Source organism: Lagenorhynchus albirostris, chromosome 7 (genome assembly GCF_949774975.1).
Source record: "Lagenorhynchus albirostris chromosome 7, mLagAlb1.1, whole genome shotgun sequence".
Lineage (NCBI taxonomy): Eukaryota > Metazoa > Chordata > Mammalia > Artiodactyla > Delphinidae > Lagenorhynchus > Lagenorhynchus albirostris.
In genome coordinates this window covers 64,174,943-64,196,668 of record NC_083101.1, presented here as the reverse complement: position 1 = coordinate 64,196,668, position 21,726 = coordinate 64,174,943, and the positions used below count along the sequence as shown (strand labels likewise).

General features: G+C 39.4%; 1 protein-coding gene across 1 annotated transcript in view; it reads left to right on the top strand.

The window, feature by feature from the left end:
* FREM1 (FRAS1 related extracellular matrix 1) overlaps window positions 1–21,726 on the top strand; it is a 175,628-nt gene that overhangs the window by 101,435 nt on the left and 52,467 nt on the right. The window contains exons 22-26 of the mRNA XM_060155088.1: window positions 106–301; window positions 4,334–4,598; window positions 12,325–12,739; window positions 18,358–18,559; window positions 19,277–19,421. Coding sequence (XP_060011071.1) covers window positions 106–301; window positions 4,334–4,598; window positions 12,325–12,739; window positions 18,358–18,559; window positions 19,277–19,421 — 1,223 coding nt within the window. The remainder of the gene's footprint in view (window positions 1–105; window positions 302–4,333; window positions 4,599–12,324; window positions 12,740–18,357; window positions 18,560–19,276; window positions 19,422–21,726) is intronic.

Sequence of the window (21,726 nt, the reverse complement as noted above, 5' to 3'; positions counted from 1 at the left end):
AATATCATTCATATTGGAAGTTTTCAGAGGATATGGAAGATGTCCACTGACACAACGTGGGGGGAAAAAAACCCCGAGCAGCTGACTAATTCTGACACCTTTCAGACAGGGAGGGACTGGGTCCCTCTCCATCCTGGCATGAAATGCACTCAGGAAGAAGTGGATCTGAACTTGCTGAGATACACACACACGGGCGCAATGGATTCCCAGAACCGAGACAGCTTCACCTTCTACCTCTGGGATGGTGACAATAGGTCCCCTGCATTTGACTGTCACATCACCATCAAGGATATGGGAAAAGGTAAAGCATGTCTGTCAGGGTTTATTGGAACCAACTTTTACAACCAGAAGTGAGCTGGTGTAAGCCCTTAAAGCTTTTCCCCTCCCTCCCTCCTTCCCTCTCTCCCAACCTTTCTCCTTCCCTCCTTTCCTTTCTTCCTTCCATCCTCTATCTTGAAATTCCATCATTTATGATTTGATCCTTTGACTCCTCACTTGCTTTGCCTGGGATCTGTGAGGTTTATGAGGGTAGCCAATTCATTTGTTATTTTCAGTATTTCAAAAAGCCTATTAAAAACCCAGCCTTGCCCACAGGCTGCACAGGCTACTTACTGTCAGGGTTTTAAGCTTTAAGTAAAATTTTACCAAATCAATGTGATGACTCCTGTTTTATCTTCAGGGATTGAGTTATTACTTGAAAACAGAGTTTGAAAGGAAAAATATTTTCAATACAACAATAACAAAGGAAATACAAATAAATGTGTCTTAAAATAAAAAAATAATAGGAAGGAATTTTGTTATTGTAAAGGTTGGAGGTTGTTTCTTTGTTCACTTTGGAAGTGCTGACAATACTCTTCAGGGACAAGGGAGAATGCTATAAGATAATTATCTTCTTGAATTAATTAAAGACCATTTGCATGATAGGACTCAGCAGCACATAAATGGCAGAAAGAAGAGATTGAAAAAAAAATACTGGAAAGGAATCTCGGCAAGGGAGAGTGTAAGCCCTTGATTCCTAACATGTCACTCACTACCCCATACTTTTCCTTAGAGCTTATGTGAGGAGGGTAAAGATCCTATCTCATTCATCTTTATAGTCCAGGATCTGTATATTCTTAGGACCAAGCATAGTCTTAGATCCTCAGTATGTGCTTGATTGACAGAGTGCTTTCTTTTTTGCCTTGGCTGCCAGGAAGCTCAGAGCTAAATTAAATTGGATGCTTAGGTACAGTAAAAGTCTTACTTCATATATATGGTAAAATTACAGTTCTGAATTTTTTTAAGACAAATTTTAAGCTAGCTTGATTGATTTTCAGATGTTTATTTTGGGGCTGTATAATAATATATTTTATTTGCTTGTTTCCTTGAAGATGTCTAATAAGTGACTCTCAGATAAGCTACGTGTTACTGTACACATTTATTTCTCTCTGCAAAAGTAAGACTGCATTCATCATAAGTATCTGTCCAGGCAAAACGTAGTACAAGTAAAATGCACCTAATGTATTAGGGCAGGTTATCCTGTCATTGCGTTACTGAGATGCATTCCCTAGCATGGTGGAGGAGAGTTCTGTTCCAAGCAGCCACCTGGGGATTCTTTCCAGCTAAGGGATCATTTGTCTCGGAGGTCCTCGGAGTCACTTTGAGAGTGAGATATGGAGGATAATGAGAGAATTTCATGGGCTAGGCTTGGAGGTAGGGTACCTGTGGCTGAACTGCAGTCACGGGCCACATTAAGGAGTCTGGGCAGTAGAAACTGGAGCAGTGCATCCAGGAAGAAAAGGCAGTGAGGCTGGTGAGTGCCTCACTAGTCTCTGCTACAACTGACACGTGATTATTTTCTAAAAGTATTTGTGAAAACTTACATCAGGTAGATACATTAACCTGTTAACATTTTCAGAAGTTCATAATTTCTTTTTTTTTTTTAAACGTAGTGGTGTTTTATCTCTGTACAGTGTTCTCTCCTTCCCCTCCTCCTTCACTGTTGCTGTCCTTCCTTCCTTCCTTCCTTCCTTCCTTCCTTCCTTCCTTCTTTTCTTTCTCTCTCTCTCTTTCCTTCCTCCCTCCCTCCCTCCCTCCCAACCTCCCTCCCTCCCTCCCTCCCAACCTCCCTCCCTCTCTCCCTCCCTTCCTCCCTCCCTTCCTCCCTCCCTCCCTCCCAACCTCCCTCTCTCTCTCCCTCCCTCCCTTCTCGCTCCCTCCTCCCTTCCTTAGCATCAGTTTTCTCAGTTTGCAGTGTAACTTTATAGCCATAATTGTTCATCTCTAAATGAAACTATACTGAATTGTTAGACTAAATCAACACTAATATTAGCATATTGAACACTTGGGTTATTTCCATCTGGGAGCTATTATAAATAACATTATGCCTTCCCATTGTGCTGTGTCTTCTGATATGTGCAGTGGCAAAAATGACATGGACATCTTTGAGAGAAGTTGAGAAGGACATTGTCTATAGTTGCCCCTGATCCATACTCTGTCATTACAGTGCTGAAAAGTTGGGTTCAGGCAAAACCTAGATGTTCTTCCTCCACTCAGCTGTATCTTCTACTCCTGGTGAAACCTCCTGTGCATGATTTTTGTTTCCCCAGCCTTGTTCATTCTTCTTACTTCCTTGATATATTCATCTTGACTCCCTCTGAAGAATCTGGGGCTCAGGTTTTGATGTAAAATTAGGTTGGTCATTGATTCTTAGGTTGGACATAAGTTGCATAGCATTTTGAGTTAAAAGCATAGTCTACAAAAAAAGACCAATTTGATCATCTAAAACAGGGTTTCCCTGTCTCGGCAATATTGACATTTTGGAAAGCAGAAGTCTTTGTTGTGCATTATCAGATTTTTAGCAGCATCTCTGGTCTCTACCCACTGGAAGCCAGTAGCACGTCTCAGATAGGATAACCAAAATGTCTCCAGATGTTGCTAAATGTCCCCTGGGGGGCAAAATTGTCCCTCATTGAGAAACACTGGGGTAAAATTATACCTCCTTGATGTTTTATTTCCTTATAGGACTAAATATCTTTTCAAGATTTTATTGACTGTATTTTTAATTCAGAAATGACTTGGCATTTATTTTACACACATTTCCTTTTGGATATTCACCGTTTTAGTGTTAATTTTCAAGAATTCCTTATATACTAAAGAAAGGAAGCAAAATAATAAAATGTTTGAGTTTGTGCTCTTGGGTCAGATATTCAAGCTCCACCTTTCATAATTGTGTAATCATTAGCAAGTTGGTTAACATTTCTAAACCTTAGTTTCCTCATTTATAGCCTGAGAAATATGACAATACCTTAACCCTGTAACTGTACAAAGTAGAAACTCTATAGTATTTTAGTTGTGATTTTTTTAATGAACCTCAGGTGAGCAAAATTGGATTATAATCCTTAGTTTGTGAAACACTGTATCCTTTGTCTGTGTGTGATCCTCTTCTCCTTTGCTCATTCAGACACTCATTCATACAGTCTTTTAAACATAAGAACACCTATGTAGCCACCACACATACAAGGACTGGAATATTAACAGTATCAAACATCTACCTATATGCTCTTTCCAACGTCCAGTGAGAACCACCATCCTGAATTTTGTGTTAATTTTTTTACTTTTGTTTATACTTTTCTGGGACTTGCTCACTCAGCTACTAAATGTTAATAAGCTACATCTTGTGTGGTTGCATATAGCTCTAGTGCATCTGTTTTGCTACTGTACAAAATTCAGTTGTATGAATAGACCACAGTTTGTTTATACATTCACCTTTTGAGAAGGCATTTGGGTTGTCTCCATTGTTCTCAGTTACAAGCAGTGCTGCCATGACCATTCTAGCCCAGATCTCCTGGGTACAAGTGCATGTGTTTCTCTCCAGCATGCAGCTGGAGTGGAATCCCTGGGTCAAGGCATAGGTGAGTATCCAACTCTTTACAAAATAATTCCAGATTGTGTACCAGTTTACCCTCCTACCAGACTCATATGCAAGATTCTACGTCCTCTTTAACACTTGGTATCATCAGGCTTCTACATCCTTGCCAATCAGAGGGTTACAAGATGACAACTTACTGTGATCTTGATTTATATTTCTGTGACTATTCATGAGACTGAGCGTCTTTTGTGCCTTTGTTGGTCATATTGTTACGCCTTCTTTGTGATATCTGCTCGTGTCTTTGGCTGAATTCTTTTATTCATCCTTGTTATAGAAATCTTGCTATGTCATATTAGTTTTGACTTCTGCACAGTTTGACCTTTGCTTTTTACCTTCACCTTGGACATTTTATTTTTAAAAATTTGGTTCTTGACCACAACCTCTTCTTAAAAATTTGGTTCTTGACCACAACCTGTCACGCAGGTGATATTGTCATCCGGGCAAAACCACTTTCGGTGTCTAAAGGTGACAGAGGTTTCCTGATGACCACCACCCTCCTTGCTGTGGACGGAACAGACAAGCCTGAGGAACTTCTCTACGTCATCACCTCCCCACCGCGATATGGCCAGGTCGAATACGTCCACTATCCTGGGGTCCCCATTACAAGCTTCAGCCAAATGGACATAGCAGGACAGACAGTCTGCTACGTACATAAGAGCACGGGAGCTGCCCACAGAGACACGTTCAGGTGAGCCCCGAGGAAACTTTTCAGAACTCCTTCTTTGGATTAGTGCTTAGAAAGACAAAGGAGGGAAAAAAATGGGTCCTTTTCCAGCTCTGGTGTAAGTATGCCCTTCATCCACTCCCTCGATGGATGAAAGGGAAAGGTGCACAATTAAAATGACAGCAGCCAGCCAAGAAATTAGGGCTCGTTGTTTAAAAATAAACACCTAAGCAGATCTCAGTGCAAGCTGTTACATGAAGAGACATGTGAAGACCTGAGGATCCCCGCTAATGAGAGCTGCGGAAAAGTAATTTACCTATTTTTGAGTATGTTTTTCTATCTGAGGGAAAGGAATTTGCTAGTAAACATTTGGCATAAGCAGACAGTGCCTTTTGACACAATGTGTTCTGGTAACTACATCATAAATCATGTTGCCATAAAATGGATCGTATTTCCCCATAGAAACCGTGTTATAATTGGGGGCTGTGCACCTGTTCAAGGATTCTGTATCAAATAAATCACTGGAAGGAATAACAATCTGTTGAGAAGGCAAAGATACAACATTAATGAAGGTCTACATTCATTTAAAATACTGAAATCTGTTTCCAGTCACAGAAAGCAAGAAAAACTGCAGAGGAGCTATCATTTAGCAGTTTGCAAAGCTGGCTGAACTTGAGTTTCCCCAAGGACCTCAGGGCTGGGATGAGAACCCGGAAATCTTAGACTAGCCGTTGGGGGACCATGGTACACATCTAACCCTGAATTTTACCAATTAAGAAGGAGGCCATGGGGCTTCCCTGGTGGCACAGTGGTTGAGAGTCCGCCTGCCGATGCAGGGGACACGGGTTCGTGCCCCGGTCCGGGAAGATCCCACATGCCACGGAGCGGCTGGGCCCGTGAGCCATGGCCGCTGAGCCCGTGCGTCCGGAGCCTGTGCTCCACAGCGGGAGAGGCCCGGGTACCAAAAAAAAAAAAAAAAGAAGGAGGCCCTGAGAGCATTGATTCATTTTCCATACACATAGGACTTCTGGCCTCCAGTATAATTTTTACCATGTCAGAAAACAACCTTCAAAAGAATGCTATAAAATAACATAAATGTCGCAGACTCCTGTGTTATTTGAACGGCTCCCATAAACTATCAATTACACTGATATACCCGTGTCCAAATACCACTTTCCTCTATCATGTATCTTATCTATCTAAATTCAATATGTCTGCTATGATAAACAGTGTTTAACTGTCAGTAAAGATGATTTTGCTTCCCTTTTTGGCATTTGGAATGATGATTTGAAAAGATGATTTGGATAGTTCAACTGTTAAACAAAAAAATCCAGGGGAGTTTGAACTAATACCTTCTTTTTTCCCTTGACAAGTGTTCTTAACAAGCAGATAATCATTTGGTTGGTCACTCTCTCAATAACGAATTCAGTGCTTGAGTGTTGCTCAGTATTAACTGAAACGTCAGAAGTGGGGAATACTTTTCCCACTGGTTCTTTGGCTTGGGAAGGCATAGGCCTGGGGTCAGTTCCTGCCTTCATTACATCACATCTCTGGTTTTCGTCAAGTCACACATTCTCCTGTGCTCGCATTAACTCTTCCATGAAAAGGAATGATGCTCATGTTAGCTGCCTCAGAGAGTTGCTGAGGGGTTTAAATGGGCTTGTGTACATAAAGTACTGAAAACAGTACATGGCATGTAGGAAGAACAAGATAAATATTGGTTTCTATTTTTACTGTTACTATTGTTGTCATTCTTGTTGTTATCATTGTTCACTATATTCTTTCCTTGGCCCCATTTTTTTCTCTCCAATCTTTACACCACTAAGAATAACCTTGGAGGAAAGAAGGTATAAAGAGCAATGATGATTCTGTTTTTCCTGTTTATTAATGGAGGGTGGATGCTTCTTGACTTAACCTAGGTCTACCAGATTCAGGGCTTTTCGTTTGATACCCATTTCTGGGACTTCTTGTTCCTGTCCATTCCTGCTTCCCCCCCATCAATGCCTATGGGAGAGTCTGTTGAAGACATTAATGACTGTATTGGAGAAACCAGAGATCCTACTGGTGAAGCCAAAGAATGAACATGTAAAGATGTTGAGAAATAACAATTAGGTCTTAATCAGATGGTAGTGATGAGCTGAAAATGAAAAACAAAATCCCTAATGTGAGGATTGGTGATACCATAACAGTTTCCTAATTCACATGCAGAGAGTCCTACTAGATGGTGTTTTAGAAATCATTCATCCCAGGAATGTCTAACTTTCTAGATTCTGAAGAGACTTACCTGAGAGGTTTCAAAAATTCAAATTCTTGGGCCTTACCGCAGAGAGGCGACTTTGGTAAGTCCAGTTTCAGGCCCAGGAATCTGTATTTTTAAAAGCTCTCTAGGTGATTCTGATGCTATTGGGACTAGCCATCTCCAGTCTGGTCCAGTCCATTGTTCCTAGTATGTTCTGAGGAGTGAAGATTTACAGGAGGCTTCTGAGGGCCTCCCAGAGACAGAAAATGAAGGGGCTGAATTGGTGGGACTCTGCAGCTCACATCCCAGTTTTCTGAGATAACTTTGGTTTAGTTTTTTGGTGGTTTGACTTTTAGTTTGTTTTGCACACTGAGCTTCTGGGCAAGGTTTTCTTTTAGCAAAAAATCTGTGGTTCTATTTCCTAAAATGAGTGATTAGTACCATCAATGATACAAAGATGCAGAATGATGTGGGCTGGTACAGGAAGGAGACAATAAATAATAGGGATTCAAGAGTGGGAAACTACTCCCTTTTAATTCTCTCTGTCCTTCTGTTTCTAGAAGGAAGTCTCAGGCCTGTGCTCATATGTACTTAGCAGCTCTTCAATATTAACTGTTTTCCCTTTTTAGCAAAGAGCGTACAGGCCTCAGGCTCTAAGCCATTGGCCAACAATATCTAGCTAGAATGAAAAACAGTTTGTTTTCCTGTATTTATTTTTATAGTATTTGTAGTGATTAAGTTTTTAAGAGTGAAAACTTTGAGCTTTTAGTATTTAAAAGGTTTCTTTTCAAGTACATTTACTTAAGCAGAAAAGTGAGTTGATATAAAACAAAACAGTAGGTAATAAGAGTACAGGTAATACTAGAAAATGGCAACAATTGTGATGATGGTGTTTGAATGACTTAAGATTAGGGAACAGGTCCATAGAGAGACAGTAAACGAACAAGGGTTGAAAAGCATTGATTTAATCCAATCCCTTCATTTATATCTAGGAAAGTTAGTATTGCTTGAACACCTGTAATGTGTCAGGCAGTGTTCTAGACCCTTTTTTGTGTGTATATCATTTCCCTTAAGCCTTACACCACCACCTTGAGAGAGGTGTCTTGCTCCCATTTTATGGATGAGAAAACTGAGTTTCCAAGAGACAAAGAAAGTCACCTAAATTGACATAAGTAAGTATCAGAGCTGAACTTGGGCTGAGATCTCATTTTGGAGAGGTCTTTCCATTATACCTAGTTGTACCAAAAATTTGTGGACAATTTGTACTTGTGGGAAGGAACCTTCTCAATGTGTCATTCTGACGTTTGGCCAGCAGTTTTACATATTTATAGTGGAAGAGCCTAGCATCTGCTGAAGACCCTCCTTTTAATCTTGTCATTTCACTAACCCAATCATCGACTGCTGTGTTGTTTGTCAAGTGGCGCTCAACCAAAGCTGAAAGCCTGTTTTAATGAAAGTGTGATTATGGTGCTTTTTAAAAATTAAATATATGCAACCAATCTAATCACCTAAATTTATGTTGCTTGCTGTTAAATCTGGCAAGGAATTTGGCTGGGTAGAAGAGATAAATTCTGCGGCAGAGAATTTTCCCCCTTCTCTTTTTAATGTAAGCTATGGCAGCATTAATTAAACGGGGGAGTTTCATGGTCAGATTTTTACCTTCTGCAAAACTATTTTGTGAATCATAAATTTCTCCTGTATTGTTTGGTGCTGCTGGCCTGGAAGAAAGATTTGGCATCGCATTCTGGGACAGATGACACCAAGTGATTAGCAAGCTGACTTCAGCTGCTAGCAGCCGGGGACTAAAAGAACATGCTAATGTCCTCCATTTTGACATGCCGGCTGGACTTTTTTTTTTTTTTTTTTTTTTCCTGAAGAACTGGCTCTATTTATGATTCCATTTTTATCTTTTAAATGCCATGACAGATGGCAGATTCTTCAGCCAACTCTATTGCCAGGAAATGCAGAAAGCTTGAAAGCACCATGGTAATGGTGAAATCAGACCAGGCAGGCACCCCAGACAAATCTAAGAGTCATTCCCCAAATTTCATGAGACAGTGGTCATCTTGGCTATGTCTCTTCTCAAGGGAGGGGGGTGGTAATAAAGGAAATGGGACCCACAGAAGGAGCTGCTCCCTCGATACCACCAGCTTCTTAAGCTTGGAGTGGATGCCATAACAGCAATGGCACTATTGTTTTAGAACTTGAAAATATGTTTGGAAGGTTTCTTTTGAGGGGGGTGGTAGTGCAGCATTTGTAAGATCATCTGGTCAACCTTTGTAGACACGAAGCACTGACCTTGTCTCACTGGTTCTGCTAGGCTTTTTTTTTTTTTTACTGGGAAGCCAACCATGACCATCCTCCCTGTCTCTCTCTCTCTCTCTGATAATGTTCTCTGCCTGTGAGTAGTTTGCATTGTTACTGGTGAAGGTGGAATGATATGGGTGATCCAGTCCTGTTGAGACATTGTGTCCTTTTCACCACTGGCTTCTTAGCTTTCAGTCAGTGCAGACAGCTGCCTTGGGGTCCCAGCTGGGAACGCTGGCCTCAGTAAACATATTTCTTACTCTTACATGGTCCCTCTCCTGCTTGCCCTCATTCCCATCTGTCTGATGGCAGGCTGCCGGTTTCCGACATGGTCAAATGCCCATCAGAGGCAGGGAGGAGTCTGCGATGGACCACCTGGATCAGGAGAAAACTTCAGTGCCCCCCACACGGGTCACACACACAAGGATAAATGCGGCCGCCTCGAGACTGAGCTTGGAGGACCTTGTTGGGCATTTTTGGAATTCAGTCTCCAGGGAAGAAAGTCAGAATCTGATACTCAAAATGACTGCCTCTGATGAGCCCGTGGCAGTCGCTGGGCCTCCCCCTTCACCTCCTTGCCCCTGAGGGCTGCCTCTCCCCTTCCTTCTTTTTCCTTCTCCACCAGTATTTGACCTGCTTTTAACAGGGCACAAAGACTTGAATTCCACAATTAATGCTAATACTAGAAATACATGTCCTCTGGCTTAAATTTTTGCTCAACTCTAAATGGCTAATTTAAAACTCTCCACAAGAGCATGTGTGGATATAGGGATCTGGTAGGGAATAGACAGCCACTTTATTGTGAAAGAGGGCAAAGTTGGAAGCCTGAAACGTGTTTCTGGAGGGGTTAAGTGAAAAAAGGAGAAATTGGAGGCCCTGAGGGAATGCCTAGTCTCCTTATTTTACCTCTGGTCAGATGATAGGCTCCAGGGAGGAAACATGAAAAAGTTAACAGGAAAACAGTGGAATAAAGGCATAATTCCACGAAAAGCTGCCCCTGAGAAACAGACCATGATTTTTGTACCTAAAAAATGTATATCGCTTGATCTTTGAAACTGTCAAGGTGACTAGTAAGTAAAAAGTTGAAGTACACACACAAATATTTTTCTAGGTGTGCTTTTTTTTCCTTTTTTAAAAAATAATGAATTTTGCAAACACTTCATGATCCAGCAACGAAATTACCCTCTTTGCTTAGAATATATTTATCCAAATGTATTGTTTTGTTTTAAGGAAGCTATGTGATTTTGCTCAATCTACAATTCTAAAGTTAATTCAGTATTCTTTTCCAAACTGTAAAAATAATGCTGTGGACAAAACCAGGTCATATTCTTTACAAGACAAGGTGTGTGAAATGTCAAAAATGTGCTTTATCTGTAGTACTTCACTTAGCAGTTTTAACTTTTTAGACAAGAATTTCTATGCATCACATCCTATTTTCCTTGTAGGCAGTCTTATCAACTAGATAATTTGAAAGCTCAAAATTTTTAGCCTAGCCTTCAAAGCAAAATCTGTATCAGCCAAACTCATCTCTTACGTTTTGTTCAGCTGCTTTTTTTCCCTGAGTCCTTCGCCTCAGGCAGGCTGGTTGCTACATGACGCCCACACAACCTGGTTTCAGGTTCCCTCATGTTCAAAAGCAAAGCATCAACCTTCCAACCCTGGAGGATAAGACACATTTTGTAAAGAATGAAAAACTTGGTAGTCACATTTGTCAGATTAGTAAAGATAAACCCCATGTCTTCTCTAGTTTTGAAAAAGAACCTCCTAAGTAAATTATTATATAATTTAATGTTATATGCCACAGCAACAGTTTTAGACATGTTTACATCCATGGAATATAAGAGTATCTCTCTCCCCCATGAATATTTCAAGCACCTGGTACATGGAGAAAAACGAATAGACAAAACTCTGTGATTATTTCAAAGTACATTTCTTTGGCCTACGGTGAATGTGTCAGTTCCATTTGAGTAGTGATTTCCTAACTTGTTGGAGTTTTAATAGTGCATTCTATGGGCTTAATTTCATGATGGTCTCCATTGTCCTTCAAATAGAAATTACATGTTGAAATGTTCTAAAGATCATTTCAATTAGTTTAATTTTGAGATTGGCAGTGCTGGGTGGAATGTGATTTAGTGATCAATATAATCAGAAGCACATTATGGTATCATAGAACCCGCGATTGTAAGAAAGATTTTGCTCACCTTGGATTTGTATCATTTCAGTTTTCTCTTTGTAGGTCTGCAGTGGTACTCAGGCACCACAACTCTTTCTTAGTGGACTGCTAAACCAGCATTTATTAAAAACTCTGTAAGAGCAAAAGGTGTGAGGTCAGAAAACCTGGGTTCTGGTCCCAGCTCTGTCTCCTACCTGCCTTATGATCTCCTGCCACGTTTCTGAACCCTTGTGCTCTAATTTTCTTTTCTTTAAAGCAGGGGAATAATCGTTATCTAATGGCTCTCCCCCATATCTTGTCAGGGGCAAATGTGGAAGCTCAAAGAAAAGTATATGAATTGAGTGAATTAGCCAAATTTAGCCCACTCAGCATTTTATTGGATGAGCTTCCAATGATCAGTCTTAAGAGTTTAGCTTATTATAGCACAGGGAGATCAGCTTGGTGCTTTGTGACCACCTAGAGGGGTGGGATAGGGAGGGTGGGAGGGAGACGCAAGAGGGAGGAGATATGGGGTATATGTATATGTATAGCTGATTCACTTTGTTATAAAGCAGAAACTAATATACTATTGTAAAGCAATTATACTCTAATAAAGATGTTTAAAAAAAAAGTTTAGCTTATTAAATTCTCACCAAAAAATACAGTTGCATAAGTCTATATATATAAAATGAGTGTACTCTTCAAACTAGTGCAGTGAATCTGAAAGGATGTGAAATTCCTATTTGGGGCAAGGAATTACACTAAGTACTGACAAGCCTGAGAAATATCATTGGCACACTCTGCCCCATCATGTGAGTTACCATCAATGTTGATGAAAAAATACTTTGGGAGTTAGAATGGTCCATTTGTGCATTACCTAGTGATTGGTTTAATGGATAGAATAGTGTCCTCCTGAAAGATCCACCCTTGAGTTTTCATTTTCGTCCCAACACGACATATCCTTTAGTAAAGGTGTGTATTGTTATCATTTCATTCCAGTAGATGGTGACACAAGAATCCATGTTGAAGGCTACCTTGCCTCTCTTTGCCAGATTCATCGTGAGCAATGGACTGCAGACCAAGCCTGGGGTGTTTGAGATCACACTGGAGACTGTGGACACAGCCTTACCCGTGGTGACCAGGAACAAGGGGCTGAGACTGGCTGAAGGGGCCACGGGTCTCCTCTCCCCTGACCTCCTTCAGCTGACCGACCCTGACACTCCAGCGGAGAACCTCACCTTCCTTTTGGCCCAGCTTCCACGACACGGCCAGCTCTACCTGCGGGGGACAGTGCGGCTTCCACACAGTTTCACTCAGCTGGACGTGGACAGCGGGCATGTGACCTACAGGCACTCGGGAGGGCACTCTCGCACCGACCGCTTTACTTTTGTGGCCACGGACGGGACAAACCAAGGCTTTCTTGTGGATGGGAGAAGGTGGCAAGAACCTGTTTCATTCACCATCCAGGCAAGTATGACAAATACATGGTCCTTGGCCAGAGATGTGGAGAGAACGACTTCCAGGAGAACTGTTGCCTTATTTCCTTCCTTCTTTCATTCAAATGTGTAGTGTGTGTCTACAGTGTGCCAGGCACTAAGGAAGGCACCAGGCATGTTAATATGAACAAAACAGTTGTGCTCCCTGTGTACGGGCTAATGACTGGCCTTTGGAGTCAGTGGTGGTACAGAAAGGACCACAGAACATGGGCTTTGGAGTCAGACACACCTAGGTTGGAATTTCTGTTTTAAACATTTTAATAGCTGTGTGACCTTAAAAGAGTTCTTTGACTCTTCTGATTCTACTTTGCCTTCTTTGAGAAACAATCCTTACACATTATGGTGAGAATTAAATAAGATTAGGTATCTAAGGTACTAGCATATTGCCTGAAATACATCAGATATTCTATCTCTTGTGATTACTGTAACAACATCTAGCTACACTATTATGTTGATGCCTTTTGGTCTGTGTTATCTACTGGCATTTTAATGGTTTTCAAGTAAACACATGGAAACTTACGAAGCAGCATCAATATTACACATGTATTAATGGTGGGGATAATAACGGTAGCAGCTACAGTTTTTGGACTGTTAACTGTAGGTCGGACCCGCTTTCCATAAATCTCATTTAATTTTTATAAAAATCCAATGAACTAAGTTTTATTACCTCCATTTTATAGATGGTCAGGAGTTCAAAAGTTTGGTCAAACACACATAAAGATCTCAAGTCTTTTTGATCCCCAATACTGTGTCCTTTCTGTGGTACTACGCTGCCACAGTTGTGTTGACTGTTACGATGGTTCTTGGAGGGCATAATGTGTGTTTCTTTTTTAGTCAAAACACATCAAGTATGTTCTGGCTCTCAAAGCCTTGAATCCAGTCTCCTTGGATATAGTTCACCCTGTTCTACACACTTCCACCAACAGCAAAAAAAGATGTAAATCTGTCTCTTAATTCAGGATACATTCTGATTATGTAAAATAATAATAATTTTCCCTTGCTCTTTCATCTCTGTCTTAGAGTTCTCCAGAGAAACAGAACCAAGAGGATGTATATAATTTATATACATATAGATTATGAGAGAGAGAGGGGGAGAAAAAGAGAAAGGGAAAGATTGATTCAATTGATTTATGTTCAGGAATTGGCTCACGCAATTGTGGGGTCTGACACATCCAAAATCTGCAGCGCAGGCCAGCAGCCTGAAAATTCCAGCAGGAGTTGATGTTACAGTCTTGAGTCCAAAGGCAGTTTGGAGGCAGAATTCCTTCCTCTTCAAGAGACTTCAGTCTTCTCTTAAGGCCTTTAAGTGATTGCGTGAGGCCCACCCACATTATAGAGGGTAATCTGCTTGACTCAAAGGCAATTGATTGAAATGCTAGTCCCATCTAAAAAACAAAAAAATGCCTTCACAGGAGCATCTAGCTGGTGTTTGACCAAACAACTGGACATCAAACCCGGCTGAGGTGGCATATCAAATTAACCATCACAGTCTTTATCTAAGGTGGGATCTGAGGAGGAAGGTGGGGAGTTATGATCACATGGAGTGGATACAAGATGAATCTTTGGCATGAGGGAGGTCCAGAAAGTGGAATGAAATTATGATGTACTAGGAGAAAAGAGAAGATGTTGGTAATATTGGTACAGTATGTAAGAAGTACTTTGTACATAGTAAAATTACTCTGTTTCTTTTTAAATTATGTTTTACTTGTTGTTAGTTTCATCCCACTCTTCAGTCTGTTAATACCTTTTTCTTGACCCCTGACCCCCCACACAATGTTGAGAAATGTCACTGTACTGCCCAACCGGGAATAATGTTCTGGTCTATTTGGTTGCAAATTTATAGGAGTTACTAATTCTGAGTGAAGGCATAAGAGTTCCGCACTACACTCCAGAACAGAGAGGGAAAAGGGGGTACAGTTTGAAGAGAGTACCAGAACTTAAATCAGGTTTCTCCCAACACCAATAATACCTTAAAGAACATGGTTATCATAGGAGAGTTATCTCTTGGAAGTTGTAGAATTTACTGATAGGGAAATATTCAATACATGTTGTAAAGGTTTTTCATTAAAAGTACAAGGGTTTCCTTGCCTTGTGTGTTAAAAAGCAAGCAAGCAAACGAACAAAAAACCTCACAAGGAAGGCCTCTTTCTCCCACAATTCCCCTGAACTTCCTGGTGTCTCTGAGCCAAGAAGTCAAACAATTTAGGAAATGACTCACCCCTCCAGCAGTGCAGGAGAGTGACCTCCTCAGTCTCTTGCTTTTAAGAGCTTTTTCTGGCAAGACAATAAGACGTCAACCACCACTGAGGGATGAATTGGTCCAAATAGGTCTACTAAGCATGGGTACACTACTGTTAGGGTCCCAACCTGGCTAACTGAGGGCAAAGCTACTGGATTTAAACACAAAACTGATACCAGCAGGCACTAATCTGACATTCATTTTGTAGGAAATCATGTCTATCCGACCAAGATTCTGCAGTCTTTTTTTTAACTGAAGTATAGTTGATTTACAGTGTTGTATTAATTACTGCTGTACAGCAAAGTGATTCAGTTATATGTATATTTACATTCCTTCTTTTTTAAAATATTCTTTTCCATTACAGTTTATCATGGAATATTGAATATAGTTCTCTGTGCTATACAGTAGAACCTTGTTGTTTATCCATTCTGTATATAATAGCTTACATCTGCTAATCCCAACCTCCCACTCCATCCTTCCCCCAGCCCCTCTCCCTTAGGGAACCACCAGTCTGTTCTCTATGTCCGTGAGTCTCATTCTGTTTCGTAGATAGGTTCATTTGTGTCGTATTTTAGATTCCACATATAAGTGATGTCATATGGTATTTGTCTTTCTCTTTCGGACTTACTTCACTTAGTATGATAATCTCTAGTTGCATCCATGTTGCTGCAAATGGCATTATTTCGTTCTTCTTTGTGACTGAGTAGTATTCCATTGTGTGTGTGTGTACACACCACATCTTCTTTATCCATTCATCTGTCAATGGACATTTAGGTTGTTTCCATGTCTTGGCTATTGTGAATAGTGCTGCTATGAACGTAGTGATGCGTGTTTCTTTTTGAATATAGTTTTGTGCAGATATCTGACTAAGATTCTGCAGTCTTGGTGTAATGATTCCTGTAATCTTTCTTAAAAGGAGACAATGGGAGTGGGGGTGAGGGAGAAAGGACCAGCATCACTGCTTTCTAAGGTTTAGGCAAGTGTGAGATGATTTTTAGTAAATCCAACACAAGTGATCATAAGGATGTAGCCTTTTTTAAAAAATGTCTTATACTCCAATATTTTAAAATGCTTCTGTTATACTGATCCAAAAGACCTGCTTTTGAAGAAACTAGAAATTTAATAAGACTAGAATAGATTTTAACACAAAGTAGGACTGAAGACACAACAGGGGACCATGTAACCGGCGTGTAGATATTAACAATTTTTTAAAAACAAATGAACACAACAGGCGTTTATTCATTTTGTAATACTTTTATTTTTAAAGAAAATATAACATTAAAAAAAATCCCTATACTCAAGTATTTACCAACTTTGAGTATTACTTACATGGCTTGAAGTATTTGTATTTTTCCTCTCTTGACATTGACCATCCTTCCTACTAGTCACCTTGGAGCTTCTCCCCCAGTGGCCATGATAAATGTTTGACCCTCCACCTCCCACCCAACCTCACAGCTCTGAGGGTGCTATCCACACTTTTTTAGGAGAGGAGAATGACTAACTTTTGAAAGTGTTTGTTGCTATTTCAGCGTATAAAATAATTGTTGTAAAGAATTCATAAACAGAAAAGGACAAAAAAATAACCCTTCGTCATCCTACTGCTGTCAGTGGCTTCCTTGCATTCTTTTATTGCAATAAAAAAAGGATGATATTATATGTACTTTTATGCATATTGCCTGTTTCCACTCATAAAAATTTCCTCATGTCATTAAATCTTCCTTGAAAACACAATTTTTAAAGGCTGCATGGCACTCAATCTCAGGCAGAGGTGTTTTATAAATCCCCTGTTGGACTTTTATGTTTTATGGAATTTTTGTTAATTGCTATTACAAATTATATTTTAGTCAACATCCATCTATATATATATATTTGCGTACATATGTATTTCTGTAGGATGCATTCAAAAACTGAAAATTTTGGATCACAGTATGTGCACATTTTTAATATACATATACGTCTAATTTATCTCCAGAAAATTTTCACTAATTTGCATTTGTACCAGCAAAATATAAAAATGTCTGTTTTTCCAAACATTTACCAACATGAGGTATGATTACGTTCTTTAATCAAAAAGCAGATTGCCAACTTAAAAGGAAAAGAAAATTTTGGTTGTTACAAAATTCCATACAGAAATACTCAAAGGAGAAGTGGTAATTTTTCCTCATCCCAAGACAAATGAACAGGTTTGTGCAAATGCTCCCAGAATTTTGTCTCTGTCTGTATGAGCATATATATGTATTTGTTTTGATCAAAAATGGTAGTGTAGTTGTCTCCTATTTGGCAACTCGCTGGGTTTTGTTTTTTGGTTTTTACCAGTTAACGTTGAATTGTGGGAATTTTTCGTTACTAGTTTGTCCTGCCTCCTTTTCTTATTAATAGCTGAATAGCAGTTTATCACATGATCATACCCAAAAATATATATAGTCTTATCATTGACACTCTTTGGTAGAATTACAAGAGGATCATTTGAGGTAAATAAAGTTAAAATTTGAATGATTAGGAGTGAAGGGAAGTACAAGTGTCCTTGTACCTCTTTTGTGGTATCAGTGATGAATTGTGCTAATTCATCCTAAAATGTTCCCTCCGTAACCTATAAGAGTCATTTTGAAGAGGGACTGAGCTCCATAGGATACCTGAATGAGGCCCTTTGTAGTGTTTGAAACTATATATCTCTTTCACTCATGAGTAGTTGCCCATCACAATCTTCACAGATTGAGTCTACCTGTTTAGTTACCCGGTTCTCACTGTCAATAAAACAAATATGCAAGTGCCTATAGATAAGCACCTTTCACTTTTTTTTACTGAGGTATTTTTATTTCTACTCAACGTTTTTGCTATCTTAACAAAGACACGACAAAAAAAAATGTTCAATGCATTTGTAAAACCTTACATGTTTTCTTCTGTAAGTCACCAAACACTGGGAAAAAGGGGAAATCCTTCTGTAGAACTAATATTAAGTTTGCAATACAATTCTTGGGTCAGTTTTAATGTATTCATTCAACAAGTATTTCTTGAGCTTCTGTTATAGCTGGGCATTGTGCCAGGTGCAGGGAATAGTTGGGGAGAAAAAGACATGTATCTGCCCTCAGGGAGTTTAGGTCCTAATGGGGTAGTCAGACTGTGGACAAATAAATAAAGCTGGGTCAAAGTTTACAGTAGAAAGTTGGCCTCTCTTCCAGGCACTATGATATTTGCTGAGAATATTGTGAATGAGATAGCTTTCAGCAGAAATTAACCAATAAGGAATCTGAAATTCAGGAGCGTTTGTCATCGTTGAACCATTAAAGCCCTGTGTTGCTTGGGGATGAGAAGCCTTTGTATAACACTGTGTGTAATTATTGATCATGCAGGTGGACCAGGTGGACAAAGCAGCCCCCCACGTCACACATTTGCATTCCCCTTCTCAAGTGGGGCTCCTGAAAAATGGTTGTTATGGGATTTACATCACTTCCCACGTGTTGAAGGCATCGGACCCCGACACTGATGGCAATCAGATCATCTTTAAGATTTTACGAGGCCCCCAACATGGACATCTGGAGAATACAACAACAGGTACTGCCTTCCTTACTCCTTGTAATTGCTCATTTTAAAATACCCAGTGGCTGGCAATGCTAGACAGTAATTTAATTAAGTGCAGGCCCATTTGGTAAACACTCCCCAGGGCTTCTGATAGATGCAGTTTATAAATCAATATAGGTGCTAAAGAGGGTTTGAAGTTGAGTTTTCCTAAATTCATCTTGAGTGGGAGAACTAAATACTGATAAACAGTTGTTTATTGTTTACAACTTTTTTTTCAATAACCAGATCGTAATATATTGACAGGAACACACATTGTCAGGACCAAATTCATATTTGTGACTCATTTTTTTCTGTCATGAATTCCAAGGTGATGTAGGTTCATTAAAAACAATTTTTTTGGTGTAAGTTTTCTCTGGATTGTATCTTATTTCTGCTTTATGAAGACAATGATCACAATATGTCACTAAACAGGATGGCACAGAATTTTAGATTTTATTACTATATCTTCCTACTCCCTCTCTATTTGCATATTTAAGGTACAATATTTCTGAGACAAAGTAATTTGGAAGCCTAATTTAAGTTCATTGAATTTGAATTTTAAGATAGTTACATTTTATTAATTTCTTTAAAAAATATACTTTGGCTATTTTTAAAGAGGAGTTTGAAATAAAATAGTCCATAAAATTGTATCAGCTCTTACCTAATATTTTGTTTGATTACCAGTGAAACTCATTTACTTCTTTTTTGTAGGTGAATTTATCCATGAGAAATTTAGCCAAAAGGACTTAAACAGTAAGACCGTTCTTTACATCATAAACCCATCTTTGGAAGTAAATTCAGATACCATAGAATTTCAAGTCATGGACCCCACGGGGAACTCTGCCACTCCTCAAATGTAAATTCTTTTGCTTATTCAATAGTCCTGCATATAATGTCCAGAATGTATCTTATTAGGAAAGCGAAATGTTATTTTTTAATCAGAATCTAAGAGGACAAATTGATAGATTATTTCACAAGCTCATAGAATTGATTTTGGAGAGGGAAACTTCTATTACTGCTTGATAATGGGAAAGCCAGTAGCTTCACAGAATATGGAAACGTTAAAAAGTTAAGTTCATTAACTTAACTGGGTCATTCATTTTATGCATGCGTTTACAAATGCATATCCTTTCACACCCACAGAGGTTTCTGTCTTGACGATTCACTGGCATCCAGGACTGAGCTTGTAGGCTCATGTACAAACCATGCAGCAAGAGGTCACTCTAGGACCGTGTTAGTAACCACAGTTTCCTAAATCTAAATCTCTAAAATATCTAGAACTGGGAAGAATGAGGAAGTCAGGAAATGCTAGCAAAACATCTTCTCTTCCCAAAAACCCAAGCAATAACTAGTGACTGCTTTTGTAAGTCAGTAAACCTACCCTAGGTAAGGTGAAGACAGTACAAAGAGGAAAACAGACTTGGGGAGATATTAAGTGATACTTAGAATTTGTATAAAGTGTATGTCTTTCAGAATAACCAGAGTAACAAACCCTCAAAATTAACAATATTCACAGACCATAGTAATTTCACTCACCAGGTCCCTATTCTAAACTTTTTTGGAAGGTGTACCTTGAGTAACTTGCCAGCTGTCAGATGATCACAGAAAGGTTAATCATAGCCCAGTTCTCCACGTGCAGTGTTTTTTCTTTCTTTTTAGGTTTGATACCCTTCCCAGGCACCTCGAAGGAAAGTTGTTCATTTATCCTAGTTTTAGTATTTACCTTATCCTAGTCAAACTACGTCCCATAAGTGAGGACAGCTCCTTTACGGGGCTTTTATGACAGAATATGGACAAAGGAAGAAAAGAAAAATTGAGAAATTCACCTCTGCTCCCTTCATTCTTGCTTTTTCTTTCTAATCCTGAATTGTAGTCCCAATATCTGCCAGCAGAGGTCTCTGTAGTCATTGTTAGAAAAACACGTCTTTAACAAAACATGTTCCCAGGGTCCCTCCCACCTCTATTGCCTGCAGTACCTGGTCCAGATTTTTACCGAGCGGCTACTATAGGCCAGGTGTGCAGTACAAGAAGCTGGGAAATAGGTATGAGCAAGGAAGTCCTGTCCCCTGACATTAAAATACAATCATGGCGCTATAAAAGTAAAACAGCTGCCCACCTACCATTAAAATGCTCTTGCCTTGGGATTGCAATCCTTATAGAAAATATATTACCTACTTGCAATTCAGACAAATGTCTTCCAATTTTCAAGGAAATTTTTTTTAAAACCTGCTCCAAAAATATTAATAAGTTGATTTCACTTGCTTTTTAATAGTTCAACTAAAAAACCTAAGAATATTGATCAGACTTGCTACTCATCAAATGCTGACTGCTGGTCTTCCACATGAGAACACAGCATAGGTGCCAGAGAATTTTTTTCCCAAAATGGAGCTAGATTGATACTGCTTCACCTACATACCCTTTTCAGTCCTCATTGTTACCAAGGGCATTGTTTTGAAGATGATTTATGATTTTAAATAATCCTCAAACTTATTGCAGAATCACAGAATTTATAACCTTACTTGAGGCTTTTAAAATAGGCTCCTACTTGTACTGGATACCTTTTTTCAGGTACTTACGCTGAAGTTGTTTCTAATTCAGCTTGTAATAATTGGAACCAGTGGAATATAATGTAAAATATGCCTACTGATGGTTAATCCCAAATAACTTTGATTTGATCTGACATATATTAAGTTGTCTCCTCTAGAGTGGGTGGGTGGAGGTGGAAACTACTCAGTGCTTATCTGTATAAATTTTGAAGGATATAGTTGGCCCTAACCTCATTTGTAAGTAGATGTTTTTTGGAGCAAGAAGAACTTTTTTTTCCCAGCAGGAAACAAATGTTATGAATAGTGGTCTGTCTTCCCATGACAACCAGCAGGAAGCTACTTATACATACGTTATAAATCACAGGCATTTACAATGTAGGTTTCTGCTCTAGTTCATTGCTCTTCGTTTAATCGTCAAAACCACCTTTAAGTTAGGTCCTATCATAATCCAGAATTTACAGGTGAAGAGTCTGAGGCAAAAGGAGATAGGAAGTGACTTTTCCAAGCTCATGCACCTAGCTAGTGAAGGAGCTAAGATTTAGGTCCAGAAAGTACGGTTCTTGAGTCCATGGTTTTTCCTCACTGCGCTAAAGGACTTTTTGCCCACTTTTAATG